This window comes from Mauremys reevesii, linkage group 4, assembly GCF_016161935.1.
Source record: "Mauremys reevesii isolate NIE-2019 linkage group 4, ASM1616193v1, whole genome shotgun sequence".
NCBI classification, from domain to species: Eukaryota; Metazoa; Chordata; order Testudines; family Geoemydidae; genus Mauremys; species Mauremys reevesii.
In genome coordinates this window covers 23,703,745-23,730,722 of record NC_052626.1, presented here as the reverse complement: position 1 = coordinate 23,730,722, position 26,978 = coordinate 23,703,745, and the positions used below count along the sequence as shown (strand labels likewise).

Below are 26,978 nucleotides of genomic sequence, written 5' to 3'. Positions count from 1 at the left end.
GGGTGACATCTGAAGCTTGCCAAAGCTGAAACAGCAAGGGCAGTTTCGCCTAAGGTCAGCTCTGCCACGCTGATTTGCAAAGCAGCCATTGGGCTTGTGCTGTATGTTGGACACAGTTGAACACTGCCCTGACATTGCATCACATCATAGTGCAGGGATACTAAAATCAGCTTGGCTCCTTTTCAAGGGCTGTTTCCTGGTTAAGCATTAATCCTTTGGTTTTGGTCATCTTTCTTTGCACTCTAGTGTATTTCTTCACTGCACATGTAAAACACACTATTGCTTTAGGGGCTCAATCCTGGAAGTGCTGGGTGCCCTTAACTCCCACTGAGTAGTCTAGTCTGGGGCTTCATATGTGGCTCTTGAAGAGCTCTGTTCCAACTTTTCCCTATGGAAATCACTGGCTACCTCTGCTTAGCTCAAGATGGAGTCTTGCTGGCTGGAACCTGTAGCCTGTAAACCTCAGTTAATATCTAAGTGGCTTCATTCTTTATTACTTACTACTTCTGGTACAGTAGCATCCAGAGGCTCCAGTAGGGGTTATTCAGTAACATCTAGAGGCCTACGTGTTGCCAAGGGAGCGGGAGCCACGGTGTGCTGCGTATGAAGGCTTGGTCTTTGCCCAGAAAGCTTACAGTCTAAGATGAGAAAGGACATGCAAAAAGGCAGGGGACTAGGAAACAATCAGCTATTTTCTTGACATTTCCTGTTAAAACTCCAGACACAACTAAAGTCCAATGTCAACAAGGCAGCCCACAGCCCATGACATTAGTACTGTGCATAGCATATTCCTAGCAACATTTGTTACTTTTTTCTTTTACAATCCTGGCTTGCACTATGCTGCTGTTACCTCTGGGATGTTTCCTTTGCCACTCCAAAGTTTTTCTTTGAATTTGTCTGAGCCTCTCTTTTTTGCATCTTGATCTTTGGCTTAAACTTTCTAGTTACCTACAAATTAGAGATATGGTATCAAAAACAACTTGACTTTCTGGAATTGAATTTCACTGAAATTCATTTAATGACTTCCTTTGCATTAGGAAATTGGTCCTGTAATTATGTACATTCTTAACCTTGTTTAATAAAATATCTGTTTCAGGTGGCTTAAGTGTTGCTGTGGGTTATCCACTGGATACAGTAAAGGTATTTGTTTTAACTTTACTTCTAAAACTTAATTTTTTGCTCTTGCCTCTTCCTCTCCATTTGGTAAATCAGTGATATAACTGAATGCTGTAAATTTTTCTTTCAAATTCTTTATACAAAAGTGTTCTATAATTAATATCTGATAGTATCTGCTGTCTGCTTGAGAACAAGATTCTACTGCAAATAAAACGGTGTGGCATTCATGTATTCGTTAATATTTTCTGAATATGATGTCCTTTGCTTATAGGTGAGAATTCAGACGGAGAGAAGCTATAATGGAATTTGGCACTGCATTCGAGAAACATACAAAGCAGAGAAAGTAAGTACATGCGTCTGACGAAGTGGGTAGTCACCCATGAAAGCTTATGCTCCAATACGTCTGTTAGTCTATAAGGTACCACAGGACTCTTTGTCGCTTTTTATAGATCCAGACTAACACGGCTACCCCTCTGATACTAAGTACATCTAGTTTAATACATTACATTTATCATAAAGCGAGTGTAACAACCAGAACAATGATCCTGTGAACCCACTTGTTAGCAGGTGCTGAACTGCTAAGCGTGTCACGCTGATTCATATTGCAAGCAGCCCATCAATTCCACTCGAGATAGAAGGGAGGAGAGATCTCAGAAGTAATCAAAGAGAACCTAGGGTCTGGACTGGTCAGCCCTGAATGGGGAGTGTACAAACAGCCAGCCCTGGGGAGAAGACTTAGGTTGAACTTTATTTTATTGTTAAATTGTTAAGAGAGCTAATTGCAGGCTGAGGGTGACTCTACAGTGAATGGATTGCGTTTTAGAACAGACTGGATAGGGTATTTGCATAAGTACAGGCTATTTCCTTTCTAATCCATTCTTTCTCTCTCTCTTTCAAACCAGGCCTGGGGATTTTACAAAGGCATGTCACTGTCAGTTTCCACAGTGTCCCTTGTTTCTTCTTTTTCATTTGGGGCATATAGAAACTTCCTTTATAACATCTGCAAATTAAGATATGGCACTTCAGACGTGAAGCCATCAAAGGTGGATATTTCTGTTGCTGGATGTGCTACTGGTGCTGTTCGGGTAGGTAAATCGCAAAAAAGACCACAAAGAAAGGTCCCAGGTCTATATATGTGAGGCTGGAAAGATAGTGAATAGCTTTTGTTCAGTCCTTATAGGAAGGTCATTGGAACCCACTGTTTATAATAATCCTTTGGAACCTTGCAACAGAATTAAATAAATAAATAAATAAATAAATAAAAAGAAGTTCTACTCTTCCTCTGTTGTGCCCACATGTTGGTTTGGTTCGGTTCAGTCCTGCTCGGTGGCTGACATTAATCTTCTTCTCTAAAATAAAAACACATCACAAATTACATGTATATGTTTCCTTTCCCCATCTGATGGACCATTCAGTAGATAATTTTTCATAGCAGATCACATTGTATAGAGCAACTTAATGCCCAGATTAAGTCAGGCAAATCAAATAGCAAAGATGTCTCGTCTCAGTTTAATTTCTAGTATTGTTTATGACAGTGGTTCCAGCCCCCTGACACATGTGCTAGGACTGGTATAATGTAGTGTTAGTTTAGGATTCCCTCCTTTCTTCCATAATGGCCTGACTTCTTGTTCCTATTTTTCAGTACTGCGCTATGCCCCAGTGCACCACTTTTGCCTGCCTCTCATTACACTGGGTGCTCCTAACTCATGCTTAGGCAGCTCCAAACTTTAGTCTTGCAGTTGCTCTATGATGATTTAGAGCGTGCTCGCTTGAATTGGAGGAGGATGGGACTGGCCAGCTTTAGGCTGTAAAACTGCTACTATTGCTCAGAAAAGTCAAGTGTGACTGATTCATTGACTCAAGAAGGATGATGATGTTAATCCAAACACTGTGAAAGTTTAAAAGTTATACGTTCTTTTAATTTTCCAGGTGGTGCTAATCTCGCCTACCGAAACAGCTAAAGTTCGAATGCAAACTCAGAAGCAATCACATTACTCAGTTACAGCTTCTCACCTCTCCAAGCCAAAGTATCAAGGACCTGTGCATTGTCTGAGGATGATAGCAAAGGAGGAAGGTTTTGGAGGTCTATACAAAGGTTGTTCTGCATTACTGTGCAGGGACTGCCACTCATTTGCAACGTATTTCCTAACCTATAATATCCTGTGTGATTGGTTTACTCCAGCTGGAAAAGATAAACCAGGTATGTGGAGAAAACAGTTCAGGATTGCCTACAAAAATAGGTTCATTTATATTGCATTAGCAGGGAAGGCATATTTTGAGTTTACATTCTTTTTACCTATCTCCTTGGAAATTTTACTCATAAAAGGTCCTTATTATAGGCCGTTGTGCATTGGTTTTCAGCCACAAAGCTTACAATTATTGCATTTATATAGTACCATTCATCCAAGTGGCTCCCAAAACGATTTACTTACTGAATGTACAAACTATATATAGTGAAATCTGTATGAGGGGACTATTTTAAAGTATCAACAAGTCTTTCAGTATCGTTTTGATCACCCTTTAATTAGCCCCTGCAAGCTCAGTAAAGTAGGATGGGATTCCTTGAATAAGTGACATGTGGTTACCCAAAAAAGGCTTTGCAGTCAATAGGACTCACATTGCTTAAGATTAAATGCAGCTACCTCTGGGATGAAACAGGACACAGATTTAAAAATGCAAAACAATCTAATTAGAGTCGTTTAGGATAAGAAGCAAAGCTTGTCATATTTATTTGAAGATGCAGAGGCTATTTACTATAAGAAGAATGGAACTGAAATTTGACTAAACATGTTGGGGATAACACCCTTACTCTTAGATGATGTGCTATGCAGTTTTTAATGGCTGCCAGGGCTTGGAACCTTCCAATTTATGGTAGCACCGTGTCCGGCAGTAATAAATGGGGCACTGGTTCTGCACTAAGGGTTTAATTGTACAAAGTGCCAAGTGGCCTCAACTCTCATTTGAATAAACCCTTTAACAAAGGATTTAATTCAATCAGAGAGAGTGGCAGGTCCTCAGTCCCTTTAAGGCTTGGGGTTTTAGAGAGTGGAGGGTCAGCTAGTGCATCATATCCACCACTTCTTGCAGGATATGAGTCTTCCTTAAGCAATCTCCCATCTGGGTTGTGTCGCACTCAGCTCTGCTTGGATTGTGAAATCAGACCAACTTCATTAGACTGTAATTATTCCAAGTGTAGCAATCTCTTCTGTACACTCGGAATGCTGAGTTCTCAAGCAATGCACCTCCTCTTCAGATAGCGATGGGGAGGAATTCCAGCAAATGAGACAAAACAAGCATTCTACACCCGGCAGCACTGCATGTGCTATATGCCCAGGCTGAAGTTTGAAAACAAAGGCCTTTGAACTATCCCAGACACAGAAACAAAATATGTCTTAAGTTTCCTAATAGGCAAATAACCCCAAGATGACTACAAAATGCCTCCCCCACTCTGGGCTAAGCCCATCTGTGAGAAGTTTCAGCAAAGAAGATTATTCTTGGTGAGAAAGTTATATAAGCAATTGGAAACAGGTGGTGGACTCCAGCTGCAGAGGCACTGAACACCTACCTTGGAGTGGCAGGCTCCAGTTCAGCCTTAACTATAGTGTCTCAAAACCAAATACTACATTAAAATAGGTAAGGTGCCCCTAGCCACCTGTCTTGTTGCTACATGAAAAAATGAATATGCTGGGAAATCAAAAGGTAGCACATTTAAAATATTGGAAACATTGGAACTATATATAATATACAGGTGCTAGATATCCTGCAGAATTTACTACTACGGACAATACAGGATAGTAAGCTTGCTATCTAGAGAAAGCAGTTACAAGGCACAGTTTTGTTAAGAACACAACTTTGTCTTTGAGCAGGAAGGAATTCCTTTTTCCCCTTCCCGAATTGCATAAATGGTCAGGTTCATTGTAGATTCATTTCACTTTATTTAAGCATCAGGTCAAGCACTGGTCACAACTGGAGGCAGCATCTGAAACTTGATGGTGTATCAACCGTGCTGGTTGAATGGTTATACAGTATAAATGGACATGCATACTGTAGTGATGGGAACACTACAATCCCCTAGAATGCCTAGAATGGTCTGATATGGCATGATAAATCCAGTGGACTGGCTGAGGTTGCTAGAATGCTAGTTGAAGTCAGTGGAACGTCTGCATGAAGAGACTCTGATCTCACTTATACGGTTGTAATGCTATTGACATCAGTGGAGGTATTTCTGGTTTGGACTGTTGTGAGGTCAGTCACGCTGTACAAAACTAATTTTTAGTAAAACAGTCTCTTTCTGCAGTTTTTCCTCTTCTCCTAAAACTGTTCACAGTGTTAGATTTGAACGAGTAGCTGGAAAAAGTCTCTCTGAAAATGCTTACTGCTATATCATTACCACGCTCTGGTTAACTACTCCTACTGTTGGTTCTCTTTTTGCAGACATACTGACTGTGCTTATTTCTGGTGGCTCTGCTGGCGTGTTTGGGTGGGCCGTAGCTACTCCTATGGATGTAATGAAATCGCGGATGCAAGTAGATAACTTGGGACAGCGCAAGTACAGAGGACTCATACATTGCATCCGAGTAAGTGTGAAAGAAGAAGGAATAAGAGTTCTTTTCAAAGGACTTGGATTAAACTGCATTCGTGCTTTTCCAGTGAACATGGTGGTGTTTGTAACATACGAAGCTGTAATGAGACTTGCAGAAGATCTTATGAAGTAAAAGCATGTTACATCACTTGGTTCTAAGGTGGTGCTTCCTTTGAGACTTTTCATATAACCCAACACTCAAACAACAGTCTACCAACGGAGGTCTTGGGTGAAATCAGTAGACTTATGGGGGAGTGAAATACAGAATTGGAGAGAAGTGGCTGATTACTACTACATTGCGCCCATTTAGTTGTCTTGTCAAGTTGTCTCCTACTTTTGTAAAAACTTGATCTAATTTGTGTAGCACCTCTCTCCACCTGGTTACCTGTTTTAGCAGAAATCTCCTCACAGGTTTCGATGGACAGGCCTGGGTTTTTCTGGATCCTGCCTCAGCTCAGTCGGGTGTAACTTCTGTATTCCCATATGAATTTATTTGGCGGTGCCTTCACCCCCCCTTGCTCCTTCCTGGCAGGATAGGGTCACCAGGGCAGCTTGGAAGTAAAATTCTAACCATGGGTAACCCCCCCTTACTTGCCAACTCCCAAGAAATAACACAAACACAGTAATTCTATTAAACAGGAAGTAAATATAACAGGGTAAAACACTACTCTCAGGGTCACCGGTGCCCACACTGATAATAGCCGTCAATTTCCCCAGTCATGTGACTTGATATAGCAACTGTAAAATTAGTGTCCCCTTGGGACGCGCACTTTGCAGGGGCCCTTGACCACTCTATGGTCTGTAGCAGCAATTAGCAACTTGGCTGACTTGGCTTAGTGCAGCCCAACAGCCTCACACTTGGGATAAGTTGGTGAGCCCCTCCACAGGTTAATAGGCAGGGTTTTTCTCAACAAAGCCCTCTCAACTGGGAGTTGCCTCGAAGAAAGGGCCAAGCTGATGGATTTGCATCCAGGTCCCCAGAGACCGGTTCTCAGCTGAACCCTGCATGCAAGCCTGGGCCTCACCAGCTCCTCACATTGCCAGTCCTGCCCTTTTTGTGTCTGGCTCCAGACTGCTCCAACATAGCTCCTCCCCCTTCCAGGGCTCCCAGGGGCAGGCATCTCCCTTCCTATTGGTCCAGCTAGTTATTCTTCCTGAGGTTGCACTTGCCAATCATTTGACTCTGCCGCTCTCCTTGCTCTCAGACACGGCTTCTCCTGCCAGCAGGCACCATGCTGTCTTCCCCGGGACAACAGGGGCACCCGGACACTCAGTGTCTCTCTTCTCTCCCTCTCCGTTGCCTAGAAAAAATAAAAGCTGGTCTTCACTCCACATGCATGATTAATAAAACAAACAAGCCCACTTTTGCTGTAAGTCTAACACTGTACACTGTGTATGTACCACAGATACAGGTAAATCGCAAATATACCAAGCAAAGTGTTTTTGAGGCGTGAATGCTGGGATCCAGGAACTGACTGTTCTGTTTTGCTTAACGTTGCCTTGACCATGAGCTATTAATTGCAACTTTAATTATTAGGGAACTATTTCTTCTGATAAATTATCCAGGCTGAAGGCCAGTCAGCACAAGGAAGACAACACATTTGCCATGCTGATTACCAAACATATTTTGCCAGAAACTGCAGCTTTCTGTGTAAACAAATCTCTTTTGTAATGTGAAGTTAATGGCCTTACACTTAAAGCAGTGTTGCGGTAGAGGGGGCCAGTCTGCTGTGTATATTTTTGTCTTGCCATTTACTTCCTGTTTCTGAGGCAATGTTCTCAACGAGTTGCCGTGTGGTTTCCAGGGTGCATCACACTAAGAAGTGAGGCAATTTAGCAAGGCTAGTCACAAGGAGTATTTGTCATTCTCAGCCACCCTTCATTCTGGAGAGCCATAGTTCATTTTTGAGTTCCTCTTGTCATGCCAAACCTCCTGAGACACTGCGGCAATAGCTTTGATAGCTTTCATACCCTTAACTTCCCCCACATAGTTCATCTGTAGATAGCGCTCCAGCTTTACTTCCCTGTTATGGGGCACTGGAGACTAACTGTGAGCTCAGGTCCACCTGGCAGTATGCAGTGAACAGAACCTCTTGGGGGAATCCTTAATTCACAGAAACTATAGAGGATCCAAACTTGGGGGCAACTTCAGGCCTTGCAGAGTTTGGACAAGCAGTATCTGTGAGTGACTGATCCAGTCTTCACAAGAACAGGGAAAGGGGCTAAAAGAAAAGTGTGAGATGAAAGTAGATGGCCTCCTTAAGTACTGGGAGCTGAAATGGAGAAATTAAACACAGACTTATGTCAACTTGATCCATATTTTTATTATATGGAGATGAACAAAATACCAGCAAATCAAGGTAAAGTTTTCAATTGACCATTATCTGACAAAAGCTCTCAAAGATTTCACTGAGGCTTTTGAAGACTCTGTTCTCCCCAACCTCTGAGATTTGTTGAGTGACATTTTTCCAGTGGAAATTTGAGTTTGTCCGTCTCCTTTGGGAAATATTAATCATGCTTTTGCTATACGTAAACTTCAGTTTTCAGAAACATACCTTTTGTAAGTAATCACTGCAGTACTTTATTAAAGCATTATATCAGCAAACACGTTTAATTCATTCTGTTTTCACATTCTTCTAGTGCTTGCCAGCTTAAATACAAAATAATTCTATACAGTTAATTCTGTAACTAAGTTAAAAGTTACAGAATTGCACACTGTTCCCGTTTCTCCCACAGTAATGTAAGTTTATTGGAACAAATTAGGACATATAGTGCTGTACTGCTTGGGAAATCTGCACAAACAGAAGAAATTTGCATTGGAAGTTCTTCAAAGAAATGAGAAAAATATCCATAATCCCATAATACCCTACACTATTGAGAGTGTGGCTCAAACAGGGTTAAGGTTGGATTGTGGGAAGCTAGAAAGGTCACCATTAAAAAGTCCACATTAATCAAACAGTTAACTTCTCACATACGGAGACATAGTGTTTCACCTTTCTAGTACAGGGTCCGTACCCTCTTTAGGTATGACAGGATGGAAATCAAGTTAGTTTGCCTACAGGCTGGGAAGGAAGATAGATAGAAATTATTTTAATTTTTAAATACTTGGAGGTGCTCGAATACTATGGTGATGTGATGGTCTATATAAATGAGTAGCTGTTGGTAAAGTTGACTTCAGTGTATTAAACCCAGTGAGATTTTATCTTGACGACAGGCCACCATATTCTAGGAGAAAAAACGAAGCACTTTGTTTTGTAGCCTGTTTTGCTAACTCTTCTAACCCTAAATCAAGCACTTAGGTTAACTATTTAGGCTTGATGCTAACTGATTACACCTCATACTTTTTGCAAAGTCTGTTACAAATACTTACACATTTTATTTCCCCTACTTGTATTACAGCTTTATTTATTTTTATTATCAACATCTTTAAGCTTCTTAACTTTTCCTAACATATAGATTATAGTTTGATTTTAGGCGTAAACCTCCCAAGATCAGGTCGGGGTGAGAGGTAGTTTTCAGCACATAAATAATGAGGTTTAAACAAGTGGTGGCAAGATCCCAACTTTAACAAGTTTCATAGTTACTCCCTGGTCCCAGGTGGACGTATGTTCGCATCATACTAAAAAACCACTCAACATACTCCTGAGCAGCAGCTGCCAGTTGTGCCAAATTGTGACACTGCAGGACCTGAGTGCACTGGCAGAATTTTGAGGATGGGAAGGGAGAAATTGTGCATTGTCTGCCAGCTCTAAGCAGGACACTGTATTAGTCCTTCATGTTCTTATGCATGAAGGACCTGACCTATTGAACTTAATGGAAAAGCTCTCATTGACTGCAGTGGGCTTTGGATCAGACTTTAAGTTAACCCATTAAACATCTCCCTCCTTTCCCACAATAAACCTCTGTGATGGGATCCCTGGGGTACAGCCTGGGGCTGTGGGACCGCTGTGCCCCCTGAACTCTCTTCAGCCTGGGCTGTCTCTACAATGCCTGGCTAGTGACCAGCAGCAAACCCCTCCAGGCGCTGTTATCACTCAGCACAATCGCATGTGGAGACCCCACACCCAGCTAGATTGCATGAATGCTCCCAGAGACACTCATGAACCAGACTGAGAAAGGCACCAGAGCTGAATTCCCCCAGCTCCTAGTACTGTACCTCAGGAAAATACTGTCTTGTACGGCTCAAGACAAGCAGTGCAAATTTATTAATTGGTTCACCACTTCATCAATGGAAAGTGGATATACACCAGCCTTTGCAAACCTGAGCAGATTTGCCACAAACTCTGTGGTAAACAGTAAAAGAAGTTTACTGACTACAAAAGATACATTTTAAGTGATAGGCAAAAAGCCAGAGTTAGCTACCAAAAGAAAATATTACCCCGCAGTCTAAACTCTCAACCCTATTAGATTGGGCAACATTTAAATTAAGCAGTTTTTCTCACCCCACTGGATACTGCTGTCCATAGTATATAGATTTCACCCTTGAAATCTGGGCCAGTTCCCTCAGTTGGAGACTTCAGAGTGTCCTTCATAGAATCTCAGGGTTGGAAGGGACCTCAGGAGGTCATCTAGTCCAACCCCCTGCTCAAAGCATGACCAAACCCAACTAAATCATCCCAGCCAGGGCTTTGTCAAGCCTGACCTTAAAAACCTCTAAGGAAGGAGATTCCACCACCTCCCTAGGTAACCCATTTCAGTTCTTCACCACCCTCCTAGTGAAAAAGTTTTTCCTAATATCCAACCTAAACCTCCCCCTCTGCAACTTGAGACCATTACTCCTTGTTCTGTCATCTTCTACCACTGAGAACAGTCTAGATCCATCCTCTTTGGAACCCCCTTTCAGGTAGTTGACAGCAGCTATCAAATCCCCCCTCATTCTTCTCTTCTGCAGGCTAAACAATCCCAGTTCCCTCAGCCTCTCCTCATAAGTCATGTGTTCCAGCCCCTTAATCATTTTTGTTGCCCTCCGCTGGACTCTCTCCAATTTATCCACATCCTTCTTGTAGTGTGGGGCCCAAAACTGGACACAGTACTCCAGATGAGGCCTCACCAGTGCTGAATAGAGGGGAATGATCACTTCCCTCGATCTGCTGGAAATGCCCCTACTTATACAACCCAAAATGCCATTAGCCTTCTTGGCAACAAGGGCACACTGTTGACTCATATTCAGCTTTTCGTCCACCGTAACCGCTAGGTCCTTTTCTGCAGAACTGCTGCCCAGCCATTCGGTCCCTAGTCTGTAGCAGTGCATGGGATTCTTCCGTCCTAAGTGCAGGACTCTGCACTTGTCCTTGTTGAACCTCATCAGGTTTCTTTTTGCCCAATCCTCTAATTTGTCTAGGTCCCTCTGTATCCTATCCCTACCCTCCAGCGTATTAACCACTCCTCCCAGTTTAGTGTCATCTGCAAACTTGCTAAGGGTGCAGTCCACACCATCCTCCAGATCGTTAATGAAGATATTGAATAAAACCAGCCCCAGCACCGACCCTTGGGGCACCCCACTTGATACCGACTGCCAACTAGACATGGAACCATTGATCACTACCCGTTGAGCCCGACCATCTAGCCAGTTTTCTATCCACCTTATCGTCCATTCATCCAGCCCATACTTCTTTAACTTGCTGGCAAGAATACTGTGGGAGACTGTATCAAAAGCTTTGCTAAAGTCCAGAAATAGCACATCCACTGCTTTCCCCTCATCCACAGAGCCGGTTATCTCATCATAGAAGGCAATTAGGTTAGTCAGGCATGACTTGCCCTTGGTGAATCCATGCTGACTGTTCCTGATCACTTTCCCCTCCTTTAAGTGGCTCAGAATTGATTGAGTCCTTGTTGCTTGCAGCATAGGTGGGTGAAGGAGAAAGGCCAAGCCTGGGCCCCCTGTGTTAAGTTTTATACCCTCAGTCCATGTGCTTGTAGAACACAAGTCCAGGCATGTCTGGGGGGCATTGCTGAGTCTCCAGGCAAAGCTGAGCAATCCCCTTTGTGTAGCCTCATGCAGGTGAGTCATTGAATTGTAGCTCCCTTGCTGGACAATGGCTGTTGATGGGTTGTTTGACACCCCGCCCGGGCGTTGGTTACCTTCCTTGCTGTTGCCTCTGGAGAGCTAATATCTGGCTGATTCCCCAATTTACAGCATGTTTTAGTGACAACCATACAACACAATTCTCATAACTTCACATGCTTTAATGATATACAGAAGATCATAACCTTTCCCCGATACCTTACAAGGCATGCTTTATATGTAAGATCACAATTGTATACAGACGAGGAATATGGGAGGTTACAGGGTGCTCCCCCAACGTACAGATTGTCACACGCTCTATCTAGTAAGGTATGAAAAAAGTTGGGTGTGTACCTTTACATAGGTAAAGGACTACTAGGGCACTGTTCATTGTACAACCACCACGGACTTTGGTATGCATGTGCCCAGGTATGGAAGTCCTGACAAATTGATTTTTCAGGGGGTTCAAACTACCTATCACCTTTCATACCACATACATATACCTCTACCCCAATATAACGCGACCCGATATCACACAAATTCAGATATAGCGCAGTAAAGCAGCGCTCTGGGGGGGGGCTGCATGGTCCGGTGGATCAATGCAAGTTCAATATACCGTGGTTTTACCTATAACGTGGTAAGAGTTTTTGGCTCCCAAGGACAGCATTATATCGGGATAGAGGTGTAGTTTATTGAATCAACCTCTAATGGATGGAATCTTACAAACAGTCCTAGCTACTTTGATTTCATTTTAAATGACTGTCAAATATTACAACATAACATTGTTTTCAGTGCCCAACTGTATTTACAATTCTATCAACCAGACAGGTATGAGTTCTAAATACACATAAATTGTTATACTTTAGATCCAGTCTAACGAATAATATTTTCAGCACTATCAAAAAATGTCAGTTGATTGATTGTATTGCTATTGCATGTGTTGCATTAAAGATTGTAAGGGTCTGTTGCTTAAAGAAACTGGACATGGACATAGTTTATGGGCTATTTCGAGGAAGTAGATTTTGTAATAAATGCTCAATATAAAAGAAATACCTCAGTCATAAGGGGTTTCTCAGCATAATCTGAGGCATTTTAGATCCTGGCAATGGAAAAGTAATTTGCATTTCTATGGTGTCTTCCATCTGAGGATAAAAACTTTACAAACGTAAGTGAACTTGGCCAATGTCTGGGGAGGTAAGTATTATCACTCCACTGTTACAGATGTGGAAATGAAGGGAGAGGCGGTTCTGTGACTTGCCAAAAGGCTGTGGCAGAGTCAGTGTGACTCCCAGTTCTCTGCTTTAGCAACAGAGATGTGTATACTCCATATCCATTTAACATTGGGAACATATTCCTGTACAATTTACCCTGAAAAACTCACCTACTGTGTATGTGCAATATGTCCCTGAGCAGCCACCGTTATAACCCACTTAATTAAGCTGAGAAACACAGGATAAAAGAAGTTGGATCTACTAAGAATTTCTTCTCTTTCTGAGATATGGACTCTTACTAGCATATCTAGAACAATTTACAAGTTAGACTTTAGCATTACAATAGAAATTTTATTATTATATTTTAGTATTTTCAATTTAAATACAGTAATAGGGTCCTCTGCTAACTAACATGGTTCGCGAAAGAATCTGGCAGCTGTTATTTGTGTTACTATGAAATTGATACCTCACCTAACAAGTTTTGTTTTTTTAAATACAGATATTAATAATGTCTTAACAATTCCTCCAAACAGTCACTGATCGTAAACTGCAAATAACTTGTTAAAAACATTTATAAAGCTCAGATTGCAGCCTTTGCATAATTAAGGAGTGATGATGACATACAACAGAAAATAATTCAGTCTATTTTCTACCTATTGATAAATTACATCTACATCATTAAAAATCGAATGCCAGTTTCCGTGGAGTCATAAATTGTTTCACCATTTCATCTGTGATCTGTTTGCGTCTCTGCTGATGAGCTGCTATCAAGGGCTGTAGTGTTTCAATAAGCACCTTCTTTAGCTCTCCTGTGAGCAGTGCTCCGCTTGTGTAAGCCTGCCAAGAAAGTGTCAGTTGTTAAAAACTAATTTGGTAATAGGGAAAAGAGCCTCAATGTTGAGCAGAATCTCTTTAAAAACACAACTCCTGGCAAAGAAAGATTTGCATGTATATTATATATGTCAGAAGATCACGTGATATCACACTGGTAATGTAATCTGCAACAGCACTCATTGATTTTTAAAGGGTTTAGAAACATAGTACAGCAAATTTTTTTTTATTTAACATGCTTCTGTGAGTAAACTAAGTGAGCAGAGTTTTAACTTGAAAATCCAGTTACAGTAAAAGCTGTTTTATCTGGCATGTTGGGGGAATGGTGTGTGTGTGTGGGGGGGGAGTTTGGGTGCAGGAGGGGGTGAGGGGTGTGGGCTCTGGGAGGGAGTTTGGATGCAGGAGAGGGCTCAGTGCAGCGGGTTGGAGCATGGGAGGGGGTGCAGGGTGTCGGATCCATGGGGACGCTCACATTGGGTGGCTTCCTGGAAGTGGCGACCTGTTCTGGCTGCTCCTAGGCAGAGGTGTGGCAGGCAGCTCTGTGTGCTGCCTCTGCTTGCAGGCGCTGCCCCAACAGCTCCCATTGGTCGCGGTTCCCAGCCAATGGGAGCTGTGGAGCTAATGCTCAGGTTGGGGTGGGGGTAGTGCGTGGAGCTGCCTGCCACGCCTCTGTCTCGGAGCAGCTGGGGCAGGTCACCAATTGAGGGGAGATCCGGCACCCTGCACCTCCTCCTGCACCTCAACCCGCTGCCCCAAGCCCCCTCCTGCACTCACACTCCTTCTAGAGCCCGCGCCCCGCACTCCCTCCCAGGCCGCAACCCCCAGTCCCTCACCCAAACTCCCCCCCCCGAGCCTGCGCCCCCACCCCGTCGGCCCCATGCCAACCGGACTATAAACTGGAATTTCAATGAAGATGAGAAATGCTGGTTTATAGAGCTTTCTGGCTGGTGAAGTGCTGGATAAAACAGATTTTACTGTATTAGCTACAGGAAACCATTTTTTCCTCCCGAGGAGATCAGTTTAAAGAAAAAGTATTAGTAGCCATCTTGTATTTCACAACAGCATATACAAACTGTTATTTTCCTTTCACAGGGTTTAATAGAGAATCTATACATGGATAGTGGATCCTGTTTATACTGAATGGCACTGAAAGTCTCTGTCCACACTAGGAAACATATGCTTTGCTGGCAGTTCATTCAACTGCACCGCTGTTAAATAGCTTAGCTGCAAATGTAAACACGACCAAACTGTTCCTCACTGTGTTAAAAACTGTGGCTGTGGCTTAGGGGAGCTCAGCCCTGGTTTTGAAGTGGTAATGAAAACAGTTTGGTCTCATCTCCCCTTAAGCCATTTCTTGGTATCTGTTCAAGCTGCAGCTGTTGCCAACACCCAATGAGTACATTTTGTCCTTAAGAAGTGTAATTATTCCAATGCATTTCAGTGGACTTTTAATCTTTTAATGACGTTTCACTCAGCTAGGAAGCTGCATCTACAATGACCATTCTTTGAAAGCCTCCCACTATCTCACTACAACTGGTGCCAGCTCCATTAGTGTTAGGCTGGCTGAAGTATTTTTGCCACCATGTTTTCTAACCTTGTTCTGAGACAGCATGGTGGCAAAAATCCTAGCAGAAGGTCTATGTGTGCACTAGCACTGGGAGAGGTCTGCTGTTGCTGATGCAGTGCTAGGAGATTTTCAGGAAACCACTCAGACAGTGTGTCCCACTGTGCTCCTGGAACACACAAGGACTTGGGTGCAGTATTCCCAGGGGATCAACGACTTCCTCAACTCTGCTTCCTTCCCTGTTCAGGGTAAGTTGTGTGGGGAGAGCTAAAGAGAAATTGGTAGCTCCTGGTCTTTCTTACAGCTATTCTGAGTGGGGAAAGTCAACAAACGATAGTCGCTTTCAGTGGTGAGTGAAAGTACTGCTTTCCAAAGAACACATGCGCCGCTTAGACCCATCAATGACCCTTACAGTTAGAGGGGTGAGTGGGCCCTGCCACCAATCCCAGGATGAGGAGTTCTTGTGAGGTAGGTTTTAGAGGGAAACTACTTATATTAGTGAGATCTTTAGTGTGGACTTCATTATATATAAATTAGGGCTGTCAAGCGAGTAAAAAAAAAAAATCATGTGATTAACTGCACTGTTAAACAATAATAGAATACCATTTATTTAAATATTTTTCGATGTTTTCTAAATTTTCAAATATATTGATTTCAATTACAACACAGAATACAAAATGTATGGTGCTCACTTTATTTTTTATTACAAATATTTGCACTGTAAAAAACAAAAGAAATAGTATTTTCAATTCACCTAATATAAGTACTGTAGTGCAGTCTCTTTATCATGAAAGTTGAACTTACAAATGTTGAATTATGTACACCAAAAAAACCTGAATTCAAAAATAAAACAATGTAAAACTTTAGAACCTACACGTCCACTCAGTCCTACTTCAGCCAATCGCTCACACAAACAAGTTTGGTTACATTTGCAGGAGGTAATGCTGCCCGCTTCTTGTTTACAATGTCACCTGAAAGTCAGAACAGACATTCACATGGCACTGTTGTAGCTGGCATTGCAAAATATTTACATGCCAGATGCGCTAAAGATTCATATGTCCCTTCATGCTTCAACCACCATTCCAGAGGATATGCATCCATGCTGATGAGGAGTTCTGCTCGATAACGATCCAAAGCAGTGCGGACCGATGCATGTTCATTTTCATCATCTGAGTCAGATGCCACCAGCAGAAGGTTGATATTCTTTTTTGGTGGTTCGGGTTCTGTAGTTTCCACATCTGAGTGTTGCTCTTTTAAGACTTCTGAAAGCATACTCCACACCTCATCCCTCTCAGATTTTGGATGGCACTACAGATTCTTAAACCTTGGGTCGAGTGCTGTAGCTATTTTTAGAAATCTCACTTGGTAACTTCTTTGCATTTTGTCAAATCTGCAGTGACAGTGTTCGTAAATCAAACAACATGTGCTGGGTCATCATCAGAGACTGCTATAACATGAAATATATGGAAGAATGTGGGTAAAAAAGAGCAGAGGACATACAGTTCTCCCCCAAGGAGTTCAGTCACAAATTTAATTAATGCATTATTTTTTTAACCAACATCATCAGCATGGAAACATGTCCTCCGGAATGGTGGCTGAAGCATGAAGGGGCATACCAATGTTTACCATATCTTGCATGTAAATACCTTGCAACGCTGGCTACAAAAGTGCCATGCGAACACCTGTTCTCACTTTCAGATGACATTGTAAATAAGAAGCAGGGAGCAGTATCGCCCATAAACTTGTTTGTCTTCGTGATTGGCTGAACAAGAAGTAGGACTGAGTGGACTTGTAGGCTCTAAAGTTTTACATTGTTTTTTGAGTGCAGTTATGTAACAAAAAAAAAATCTACATTTGTACGTTACACTTTCACGATAGAGATTGCACTACAGTACTTGTATAAGGTAAATTGAAAAATACAATTTCTTTTGTTTATCATTTTTACAGTGCAAATATTTGTAATAAAAATAATATAAAGTGAGCACTTTAAACTTTGTATTATGTATTGTAATAGAAATCAATATATTTGAAAATGTAGAAGAACATCCAAAAGTATTTAATACATTTCAATTGGTATTCTATTGTTTAACAGTGTGATTAATTTTTTTAATCACTGTTAATTTTTTTGAGTTAATCACGTGAGTTAACTGCAATTAATCGACAGCCCTAATATAAACATGTCAAAAGTTGTGCTCATCTATAAGGACTATCAGCATCTGAAATAAACTTTTCACTAGCTTTAAAAGCTACAAAGGGTTTAGAGACATTGCACACTACATAAATAGGGTTAATATGAACAATCTACTTAAAGCTTTATGAAAATAGATTAAAAAAGCCAAACAAAGTAGCATCATTTAAAAAGAGGTAGAGGGAGGGAAGAGATCCTCCTACACAAGACCCCATGAAAATAGGGGGTTTGTCCTTCCTCACTTTTTTAAAAGAAAAAGAAAGTGATAAATGTGAGGAGAGAATGCCACAACCATCACACACAAATCTTGATCATTCGCAGGGTTGAACTAGGATAGAGAAACCCATAAAAAGGGAGGATATAGCATTATACCATGGATATCTTCCATGAGGAGGTTCAAATAGGAGGTCTTGATTGTAGCCGGATCCCTCCCCATGAAAAGACAAATAGTAATTATCTCTAAGTTGGCTCCTTACCTGCTTCATTTGTTCAAGTTTGTCATCATCTTCAAGGAAGAAGGTGAGATACATGTAAGAGACATCTACCTCACAGTTACCCCCATACTTCCTGTGTTCTTCAATAGTATCTTTACCTCCAGAGAAGGCATGTTTGTTGATCTAGAACAACATAATTATTTGATGGTATAACTTCTGTCTAATGGAGATTACACTATAAACAGTTGATATGGAAGGGCCATAAGCATTTATGTCAACATTACATACGAAAAAAAAATCTACCTTAAAGACTAGTTGAGGTGCAAGCAGGAGCAGATTTGTGCAGAGCCTTAAAGGCGAGGCAAGAAGCCTGATCCTGATGCAGAAGGTAATAGGAGGACATGACTAGGCGAGTGACAAGCTGTGAGCAGCAGGACAAGATGATAATGCATACAATCAACTCATAAACCGGTCCCTTAGGTCTAATTAAGTTGCATAAAGAATCTACCCAGATTTTCATTAAGAACACCTAGTCCTTTCTGCTGCAGTTGTCACCATTTGAAAGGAAGGCTATGTATTATTATTATTGCACAAAACCATCTTCATACAAACAACAGCAACATTGTTAGGTATATCCTATACCTCACTGAGAAATTAACTTTGAAGGAGAATGGAGGGGAGCAGACAGATTTTAGAGAGGTTAGAGAGAGAGAATAAAACTGGTAGGATTTAGTAACTATCAAGAGCGACAAGAGAAGGAGAAGAGAGGAGCTGAAGATAATAACGGCCAAGGCTGGAAAGAGAGAGGGTTCAGCACCTTCATTTTTGCTATTTGCCCTTTTTCATTTTCTTCTGTTTACAGACAAAATCCTGTTTGGGATTTACTGTATTTGCTATAACTCGGTATTCTTAGTCATATAAATGTCTAATCCATATCTGAATCTTGCTAAGAGCTGGATCTTAAATGATATCTTGGGGCAATGAGTTTCATGGGCTAATTATTCATTGTCTGAAAACGTAAACATTTTTTTAAAATCAATTTTGAATTTGCCACCTTCCAATTTCATGGAATGTCCTCTTGTTCTTGTGTTATGAGACAGGCTGAACAGCAGCTCACAATCTGACTTTTCTAGAACACTCATTATTTTATATACTTTTATCACATCCCCACTCCTCTGCACCTCCACAGTAAGGCAAATAATCCCAATCTTTTGATTCTTCAAATGAGAATTTTCTCATGCATTGAATCATTCATGTTTCCAATCTCTGAATCTCATCTAATTTTGCAATATACTTGCTAAGAAGGTATGACTAGTACTGAAAGCAGAATTCCAGCTGAGGGCATACCGTTGTTTCATATACGGATATATTCTATACAATTCTTGCCCTCGTTCCTTAAGCATGCAAACATTGTTTGTTTTTTTTGACTGCTTCTGCACATTGAGCAGAGGGTTTCATTGAGCTGTCCACAATAACGAAGGTCTTTTTCCTGAGCTGATGAAGTTAATTTAAAATCCAGTTAGATGTATAAGTAGTTGAGATTATTATGCTTTACATGTATCAGCAACGAATTTAATGTACCATATTGTTGCCCATTCACCTAGCTTGGTTAGGTCCCTCTCAAACTCCTCAGTCTTCCAGTCTTGACTAACCTAATTAGTTTGTGCCATCTGTAAGTTTTACCACCTCACTGCTCATACTCTTTTCGAGATCATTAATAAAGTTATTAAAAATCAGTTCCAGTACAGAATCTTGTGGCACCTTGATGTTAATCTTTTGCCATGATGGAAATTTGCCATTTATTCCTACTCTGTTTTGTCTCTTAGCCAGTTTTTGATCAACAGACAGTATTTTGCCTTTCTCTCCATGACTTCTTAATTGCCTCTTGGAATGGACTTTTTCAAAGGCCTTTGAAAGTTTAAATGAATATGAATTAGTTTTCCTTTATAAAAATTCTATTCTAAGCCACAATTTTCCTTTGTAGAAGAAATGCCTATCATATTGTGATCTGGTGTTTATAATTCTACCTTTAATTATTGTTTCAACCAGTTTACTGGGTTCAGAAATAGGATTTATTGGCTTACAATACCTTGAATTGCCACTAGAGTATATTTGATACCCTCCAAGAGACTGGAGGTAAACTACCAATATTGTATTTAAATGAATATCACTATTGGATTAGAGTTTTTTCCCCTCTCCCAATAAAACAGAAGAGTTAATTTACCTACTCAAAACAAAACTCTGCATAATTGTGGAATTCTTCACACACAAATGCAAGAGGACACAATGCTAAACAAATGCTGCTTCCTCAAGACACACCCAGCAGTTCATATGAGGGATACTAATTGTTCACAGAAAAAAACCATGCCAAAGATCCTAGCTGCTACATTCCGTGACAGTTTGTCAAACACATTAGGAATGCTGCCTAACCAGCTACAAGACACAACAAATCTTTCCTGTGCTTTGACCTTCAGTGACCCCCACCAATCTATACATGGGCTGAACACTCCTTTTCTGAACACTCAACTTTCTATGTACAAGAAGGTTTACTTACATGTAGATACTCAACCCCCAAATCAAGGGTATCATATGCCTAAAAGTCAGGTTTCCTCTTGTCTAACTTTGTAAAGTTTTCAGAATATTCTAAAGATGACTCATTCTTTATACAAATTCCACAGTGCACCATGTCACATGCAACAAACCTAGTCTAATTTAGTCTCCTGTCATTATGAATGCCTGATTTTCTTTAGAATTAAGAGTAGTTATGGGGATGCACTGGAGAGGAGATAGATACTCTTTTTAAAACCAAAGAAAAAGTTAATGTAATATTTCTGTTCACAAACTAATTAGCTGGAGAAGTGCATGGCCACAGCAGATCCACTGAGCCGCGGTGAAAGCTTGGCCTGCCTAGCAACTGTCACTGTGTAACACGGTGGTATGCGGTGCCATGGAGTAGTCAACAGAGAACAAGAGCTCTTCGTTTGATTTACATCACAGGTTGTCAATCTTTAAAATTACAGAAACCTGCGGTGTATTTGTAGAGACAGGACATAGACAGACTTATTCTTATGGCAAAGCTCTGCAGACACCAGATGAACAAACAGGATGTTTAGTACATTAAATATTATTCTGGTAAGTATAGCTGACAGGGCAAAAGATCAGACTAGGTTAGTTATGTTTGTCTCACTCCATCAATCTTTGAAGGTACATTAGAATACATTATAAAAGGAAAAAGGATGTGATATGTTTAAAAAAAAAGGTCAACAAAACAAAAAAAGAGGGCTTATTGTAACACTCAAGCAAATTACTCCATTGAATATAGTGCTGCATATATGTTCATATTGTGTAGGTTCTTACCTTTGTCTTGATCTGCTTGGGTGTGTCAGTGAGGAAGATGGAGGTGTTGGGGTCACTAGCACTCATTTTTGTCTGTGCTCCTTGCAGTGCTGGGAAGAAGACTGAATGCAATAAGGCTGGTTTAAGATATCCAATCCTCGGTGCTACATCCCTTGTCATTCTAAAATAAGGATCCTAAAACAACCACCAATAAAAGACTTGAATAAAATTGAATATACATAGTTCGGAACTGTTTGATTACAACTCACCTGGTTCAGATTCCAAACAGTAACAAAATAGCCCATTTCCAATACCCTTTGAAAAATCCCTTCCGATATCTCTGGTTTCTTTTTAGAACCCATCCTTTCATAACAAACCATGCAGTTTATTTAAGAAGAAACTGTGTGAACTTGGCACTTATGAAAATTAAGAAGTTTGATTACCCAGGAGACAGAAGTCTGCTATTTATCAGCAGGACACTTAAATTCTGGACAAGAGCAGTGTAAGTTTCTTATCAAAAGTACCCTGGGAACATACACAGCTTGTAAATTAGAGAAACCTCCTCCAGGATGTAGTAGGTAGTGCTGCCTTCCTGCCTGTTAGTTTCTTGATCTCTAACAAGACTTTCAACAAGGGAGCCAACAGCAGTGGTTTGACAATGTGGATGTGTGATACAGGGCTAGAAAGGCTTCACAACTAGCAGGCTAACTGACCCGGATTTAACGTTCAGAGACATATTAGTAAATAATGTTTGTGTTTTGTGTGTTTACATATATATTGTTGGATATAGACAGTTCCTGTCTTTCGCTGCATTCTGTTGATTTGGAGAGTAAAAGGAGATAAATAAGATGTGAATGTAGTAATATCATCATCTTTATTTATGGCTGAAGATGAAAATAGCAAGCAAGAGGGACAGAGCCTCTCTTGTTCACCTGCATATACCCCTCTGCCCCCTCCTGGTGTGATTGACGTCTCGCCATGCACACATACCAGCCCAACCCCAGGGGTGATTTACGTCTCCATTGCCTGCCCCAGGCACCCAAACTGACATGCCCATGCTCCTGGGGAAGGGGGGCATGACCATTCTTGCAGATTCCCTTTGCTTCTCATCAGAAGACATTTTTCTGCAGGGAAGCAAAGAAATCTGCAGGGGGACATGAATTCAGCATATTCGCAACACTGTGGAATTCCCACCCATCAGTAATATATAGTGTGGTCTAGTGGAAAGACCACCAGACGAGGACTCAGGAGACATGAGAGTTCTATTCCAGGCTCTTCCATGCTGACATGCTAGGTGATCTTGGGGAAGTCACTTTCCCTTTCCTGTAGCTCAGTTTTCCCATTAGTAAAACAGGGATAATGATACTGACTTTATAGTGCTTTGAGATCTGTAAGAGCCACGTTACACGTGGCTATAGTACATTCATGTACACTTGCACAGTAGGGACTACTAGTCTGATTTCATGACAGGTTGAAGACCTAATGGGAATCAGTATGAAATTAGTAAAGTGCTTACTGGGCTGATACAGCCTGTATAATTCCTGTCAGGACACAGTATAAGACTTATCCATATCCTCAGCTACTGCCTGAGGAGATTGCCTGTGAGAAGGACGTTTTCTATTTTTTTGGTCACCTCACAAAAGTCTGATGGATGGGGCATTTTAAAAATGCCAAAATAAAATAAAATAATTTCTAACCTGATCAATGGCACATGGGATAAGACACTGAATGTCTTTCTTGTCCTTGAAGATTTGTGGAAATGATGAGCTAAAGGACGGAGCAGCTTGGATAGCAGGAAAACTGATTTTTCCTAGGAAAGAACACATTTTAGAACATTTTAATTTACCCCTTGCCAGTTCAATTACATACAACACATGCATCTTTAATACTACAGTAAGATAATTAAGAATTGTATTATAGAGATGTATTTTGTCTATCAGCACATAGAAATGTGAATTATTCGGCTCAGCCAGATGAGAATAGCTGTCTTTCTAAAAGATACGTTTTAATCCACCTTCTGCGAGCAATTCTGCAGTCTGTGTGAGGGTGGGGCGTTAGGCTGGCCCCTTCTGGCCTTGGAATCTCTGAATCCCCCTGTTCATTCCCTTCTTTCACAGGCCATGGGGAGAAAAGAAAGCTCTGCACTGCCATCAATATACTCATTCTAAGTTAAGACAGTAACTATCATCAAATCTCAGGCTTCGGACTCTTCCAAAGATGCCTATTGCCCTCTCCAGGAGGAGCACAGGAGATGGGGTGTATTACCTCCTTGCCCGTCCCCCATGACAGAGATTCATGACCCAAATCCCTTTCCAAATTTAAGAAGGGAAATGGTGGATTTCCCCAAACTGGAAAAGAGTGCTCAGTGTCCCCACAGAGCATAAATAACAGTGGCTGTTTATAACAAACATGTTTTTTTCTATCCAGAGCCCAGCCAATATGTGGGAATCACATCCCAGAATGTAACAACATATTCTGAGAAGCTACAAGAGAGGCCTGACCTAGTAGTTCAAGAACAGGGCTGGGAGCCAGGAACTCCTGAGTTCTAATCTCCTATGTGAGCCCCAAACCATTTGGAGCCTTATTGTGAGGGGTGTTAAGGACCTACAACTGTGGCAACAGAAGCTGTGGCTGCTCAGCACCTCTGAAAATTAGGTCTTTAGGACTATTTTCCCATCTCAAAAATATAGATAGTAAACCTGTAATTTATCCTAAAAAAAAACCAAACTAAAACCAAAAGACAGACTTGGAAAATGCATTTAAGGTAGAAAGTGCAATAGAAGTGCTATTATTAGGCATTAGTTGTAGCAGTAAATTACACAACGAATTACTCTCTACACTGTGGACATTGCATGCACGTCAACAACTCCTGTATTTCATACTTCATTGACATCAAGGCCATAAACAGCAGCCCTTACACTCGGAAAACTTACAGTGGTAGCTAAAGGTGTTTTGCCTGAGTAAGGACTCTAGGACTATGTCCTACGTGAGCAGTTCAAAATATTGATATTTGTGCTTCTCCTGTCAGTTTTTCCAATGAGCAGCAGGTGCTAGTCTGTTTACACAATCAAGGTGCCCTTGGTATCACACAAAGTGCAAACAGCAGTCCTTTCCAGTAACTCATATTCATGCTCTTACCAATGCAATCACTGTCTGTAAAGCCAAAGATTCCCTTCACTTGGTTAAATGTAACATGCTTCTGAACCTTTACAACATTCTTGTAGTAACCTGAACTCATCCTGTAAAATAAGGGGGGAGGGAGTCAAAGGGAGATAATTTAATGTCAAAGAAGGTAGACTACATTTCTGTAATAACATCTATACAACATGGGTAGATTGTCAGACCACCTTAGAAGCACTGCTTCCTAGTATTTATTAGTACATTTAGAACATAATTTTTAAAAAACCAAGATTAAATAATTTTGGAAGTTTATATTCTTTTCTCTGCAAGCTTACATACAAGTGGTCAGTAGGGCTGGTCAAAAATGTTCTGCCAAAACTGGTTTTCAATGGAAAAGTGGGTTTTTAACAAAATGAAGTGTTTGCTTTCTGTAGAAAATTTCAATTTTTTGTAAAAACAAACAAACAAACAAACCCCATGCCTGAAAAATCAAAATATTTTGATTTGGAAATACTAGTGAGGTGCATCATGGGAATTGAGGTTCAGACGCATCCTGTCCCTGTTCTCCTTCATGGGTTGGGATTCCTGGCAGACTAAAGCTCCTATGATGCACCCTGGCCAGGGACTTCTATGATGCATCTCCTCCCTCTCCAAGAGGGAGACTGTGGTGTATCTTGGGAGACCCCAAGTCTCTTTTTCCTCCAGGGAAGCGGGAGGAGGTAAGGCTAGTGAAAACCTCCAACACTGTCCTCCAAGTCACCAAGCCCTCCCTGAACTATCATAGTTTTAAAATGTTGGTCATCATCATCATGGTATCTGAACACCTAACTGACCCTCCTTCCCTAAGCATACAAGAGTAGATTCTTCTTCTCTTCTGGAAGAAGATCTATATATCTGAATTATTTTTATTCAAAATTGGCTTGATTTTCAGGTCTCATTAAGACATAAAACCTCAGGTTTCACTTGAAAATTGCACACTTCGTTGTGTACAAGTTTGTGTAAGAAATTCAAATTTGTGTTGTACAAATAATTCTAAGAAGAGAGCCGATATTTTACAAGCACAGGTACAAGGAGGCAGAGTTAGGCCATGACTACACTAGCGAGCTCATAACAACACAGCTGTGCCAATGCAGCTGCACTGCTGTAAAATTACTCGTGTAGCCACTCTCCCGTTGACATAATAAATCCACCTCAACGAGCGGTGGTAGCTACGTTGGCGGGAGAAGTTCTCCTGCTGACATAGTGCTGGTCACAATATCACTTATGCTGGCGAAACTTATATTGGTCGGAGTGTGTTTTTTTCATGCCCCTGAGCGACATAACTTTTGCTGCCGTAAGTGATATGGCCTTGATGTTAACTTTTCAACATTTACTCTAAATTTCTTGAGTGTATGATTTTTTTCCCCCTTAAATCTTGCATTAGCTCTAGACTTTTTACACGGGATATGAAACACTACATACACTTGCGTATGTACTAAATATACAAGCTTACAAAATGCACTACAAGCAAAATATACCTGTTCTTTGATGATAGAGCTTTATGAATTTTTAATTCACTTTCCCTGGAAAGAAGATTAACGGACACTCAGCTATAACCTTACACCCTTGGGAACATTTCTCAATAGCTGCAGATGCATGAGAATATATAGAAATACTGCAGCCCCAGCAACTGCCACTCAGCAGACATTGCTGCTATTTCTGTTCAAGGCTAAAATAGGTCTCCAAATATGCTCCAATATGTTTGTACAACATGAGTGTGTCTGTACATATGGTATGGGTGGAATTTTCAGATGCAGTCTGTGTTGGTCTAACTCTGCTCCCATTGAAGTCAATGAGAGTACCATTAACACCAATAGGGGCAGAACTAGGCCAATGCTGAGTGCTTTGAAAATCCCTCCTTTTTAAAATTGGCAGGCAGGAAGAAATGAACTAATTTATTAGAGATATTTCATAATCTTGTTAATTAATCTGATATTGGAGAGTTTGGAACTTTTCAGCTGCTTTGTTCTTCCTCATAACTAGATGCCATTTCTACTGTCATTAAAATGTTAAATCAATATAAAATACTTGCAGTCTTATGACTTGGAGGCTCCCAAACTGGCCTGGATCTCTACAAGCATTGATCCTATATATGTATTTTTGTTCTTTTGTTTTATAAAAGAAAGTTTTAAAATATAAATTTAAAAAAATGAATGAACAAAAAGGCTCCATTATTACAATATATGCCTTAAGAATATTCCTTTGCACCTTGTTTCAAAACTTGTTTTATTTCCTGCAACCTCTACATAGAAAAAAGGTTTTGTAATAATACTCTTGTGAGTATTTTTATTCACATGGCTAGTCCCATTGAAGTCAATGGAACCATTTTCACATGGATATGAGCTACTCAGGTAAGTAAGATTTGCAGGATGGGGCGGGTATGAGCAAATTGTGCACAGTGTTTTCCCCTCCTCTTTAATAAGGTGAGAGCCAATACCATGAGGGAAAAAAAGGGGAAGTGCTGGCTCTACAGCATACTCCCGTGTCCCTAGGTTTCCATGGAAGTTCCTTATTCTAACCAGTTTAAGTGAGAGGAGAATCAGGACCATGATT

At 40.9% G+C, this 26,978-nt stretch overlaps 2 protein-coding genes across 5 annotated transcripts in view; one reads left to right on the top strand and one right to left on the bottom strand.

Moving 5' to 3' along the window:
- SLC25A47 (solute carrier family 25 member 47) overlaps positions 1–8,294 on the top strand; it is a 45,370-nt gene extending 37,076 nt beyond the window's left edge. For 2 of the 3 annotated variants that reach the window (XM_039535622.1, XM_039535623.1), the window contains 5 exons: positions 1,097–1,140; positions 1,388–1,459; positions 2,019–2,201; positions 3,046–3,316; positions 5,551–8,294. In XM_039535622.1, the coding sequence (XP_039391556.1) occupies positions 1,097–1,140; positions 1,388–1,459; positions 2,019–2,201; positions 3,046–3,316; positions 5,551–5,831 (851 nt within the window). In that variant the 3' untranslated portion in view covers positions 5,832–8,294. The remainder of the gene's footprint in view (positions 1–1,096; positions 1,141–1,387; positions 1,460–2,018; positions 2,202–3,045; positions 3,317–5,550) is intronic. The other variant, XM_039535620.1, reaches the window with a different exon arrangement.
- A 3,221-nt stretch (positions 8,295–11,515) lies between these two features.
- WARS1 (tryptophanyl-tRNA synthetase 1) overlaps positions 11,516–26,978 on the bottom strand; it is a 38,852-nt gene continuing 23,389 nt past the window's right edge. Inside the window, exons 7-11 of one of the 2 annotated variants that reach the window (XM_039536542.1) lie at positions 24,405–24,505; positions 22,964–23,076; positions 21,288–21,461; positions 17,973–18,113; positions 11,516–13,750 (exon numbers count right to left, since the gene is read on the bottom strand). In XM_039536542.1, the coding sequence (XP_039392476.1) occupies positions 13,592–13,750; positions 17,973–18,113; positions 21,288–21,461; positions 22,964–23,076; positions 24,405–24,505 (688 nt within the window). In that variant the 3' untranslated portion in view covers positions 11,516–13,591. The remainder of the gene's footprint in view (positions 13,751–17,972; positions 18,114–21,287; positions 21,462–22,963; positions 23,077–24,404; positions 24,506–26,978) is intronic. The other variant, XM_039536541.1, reaches the window with a different exon arrangement.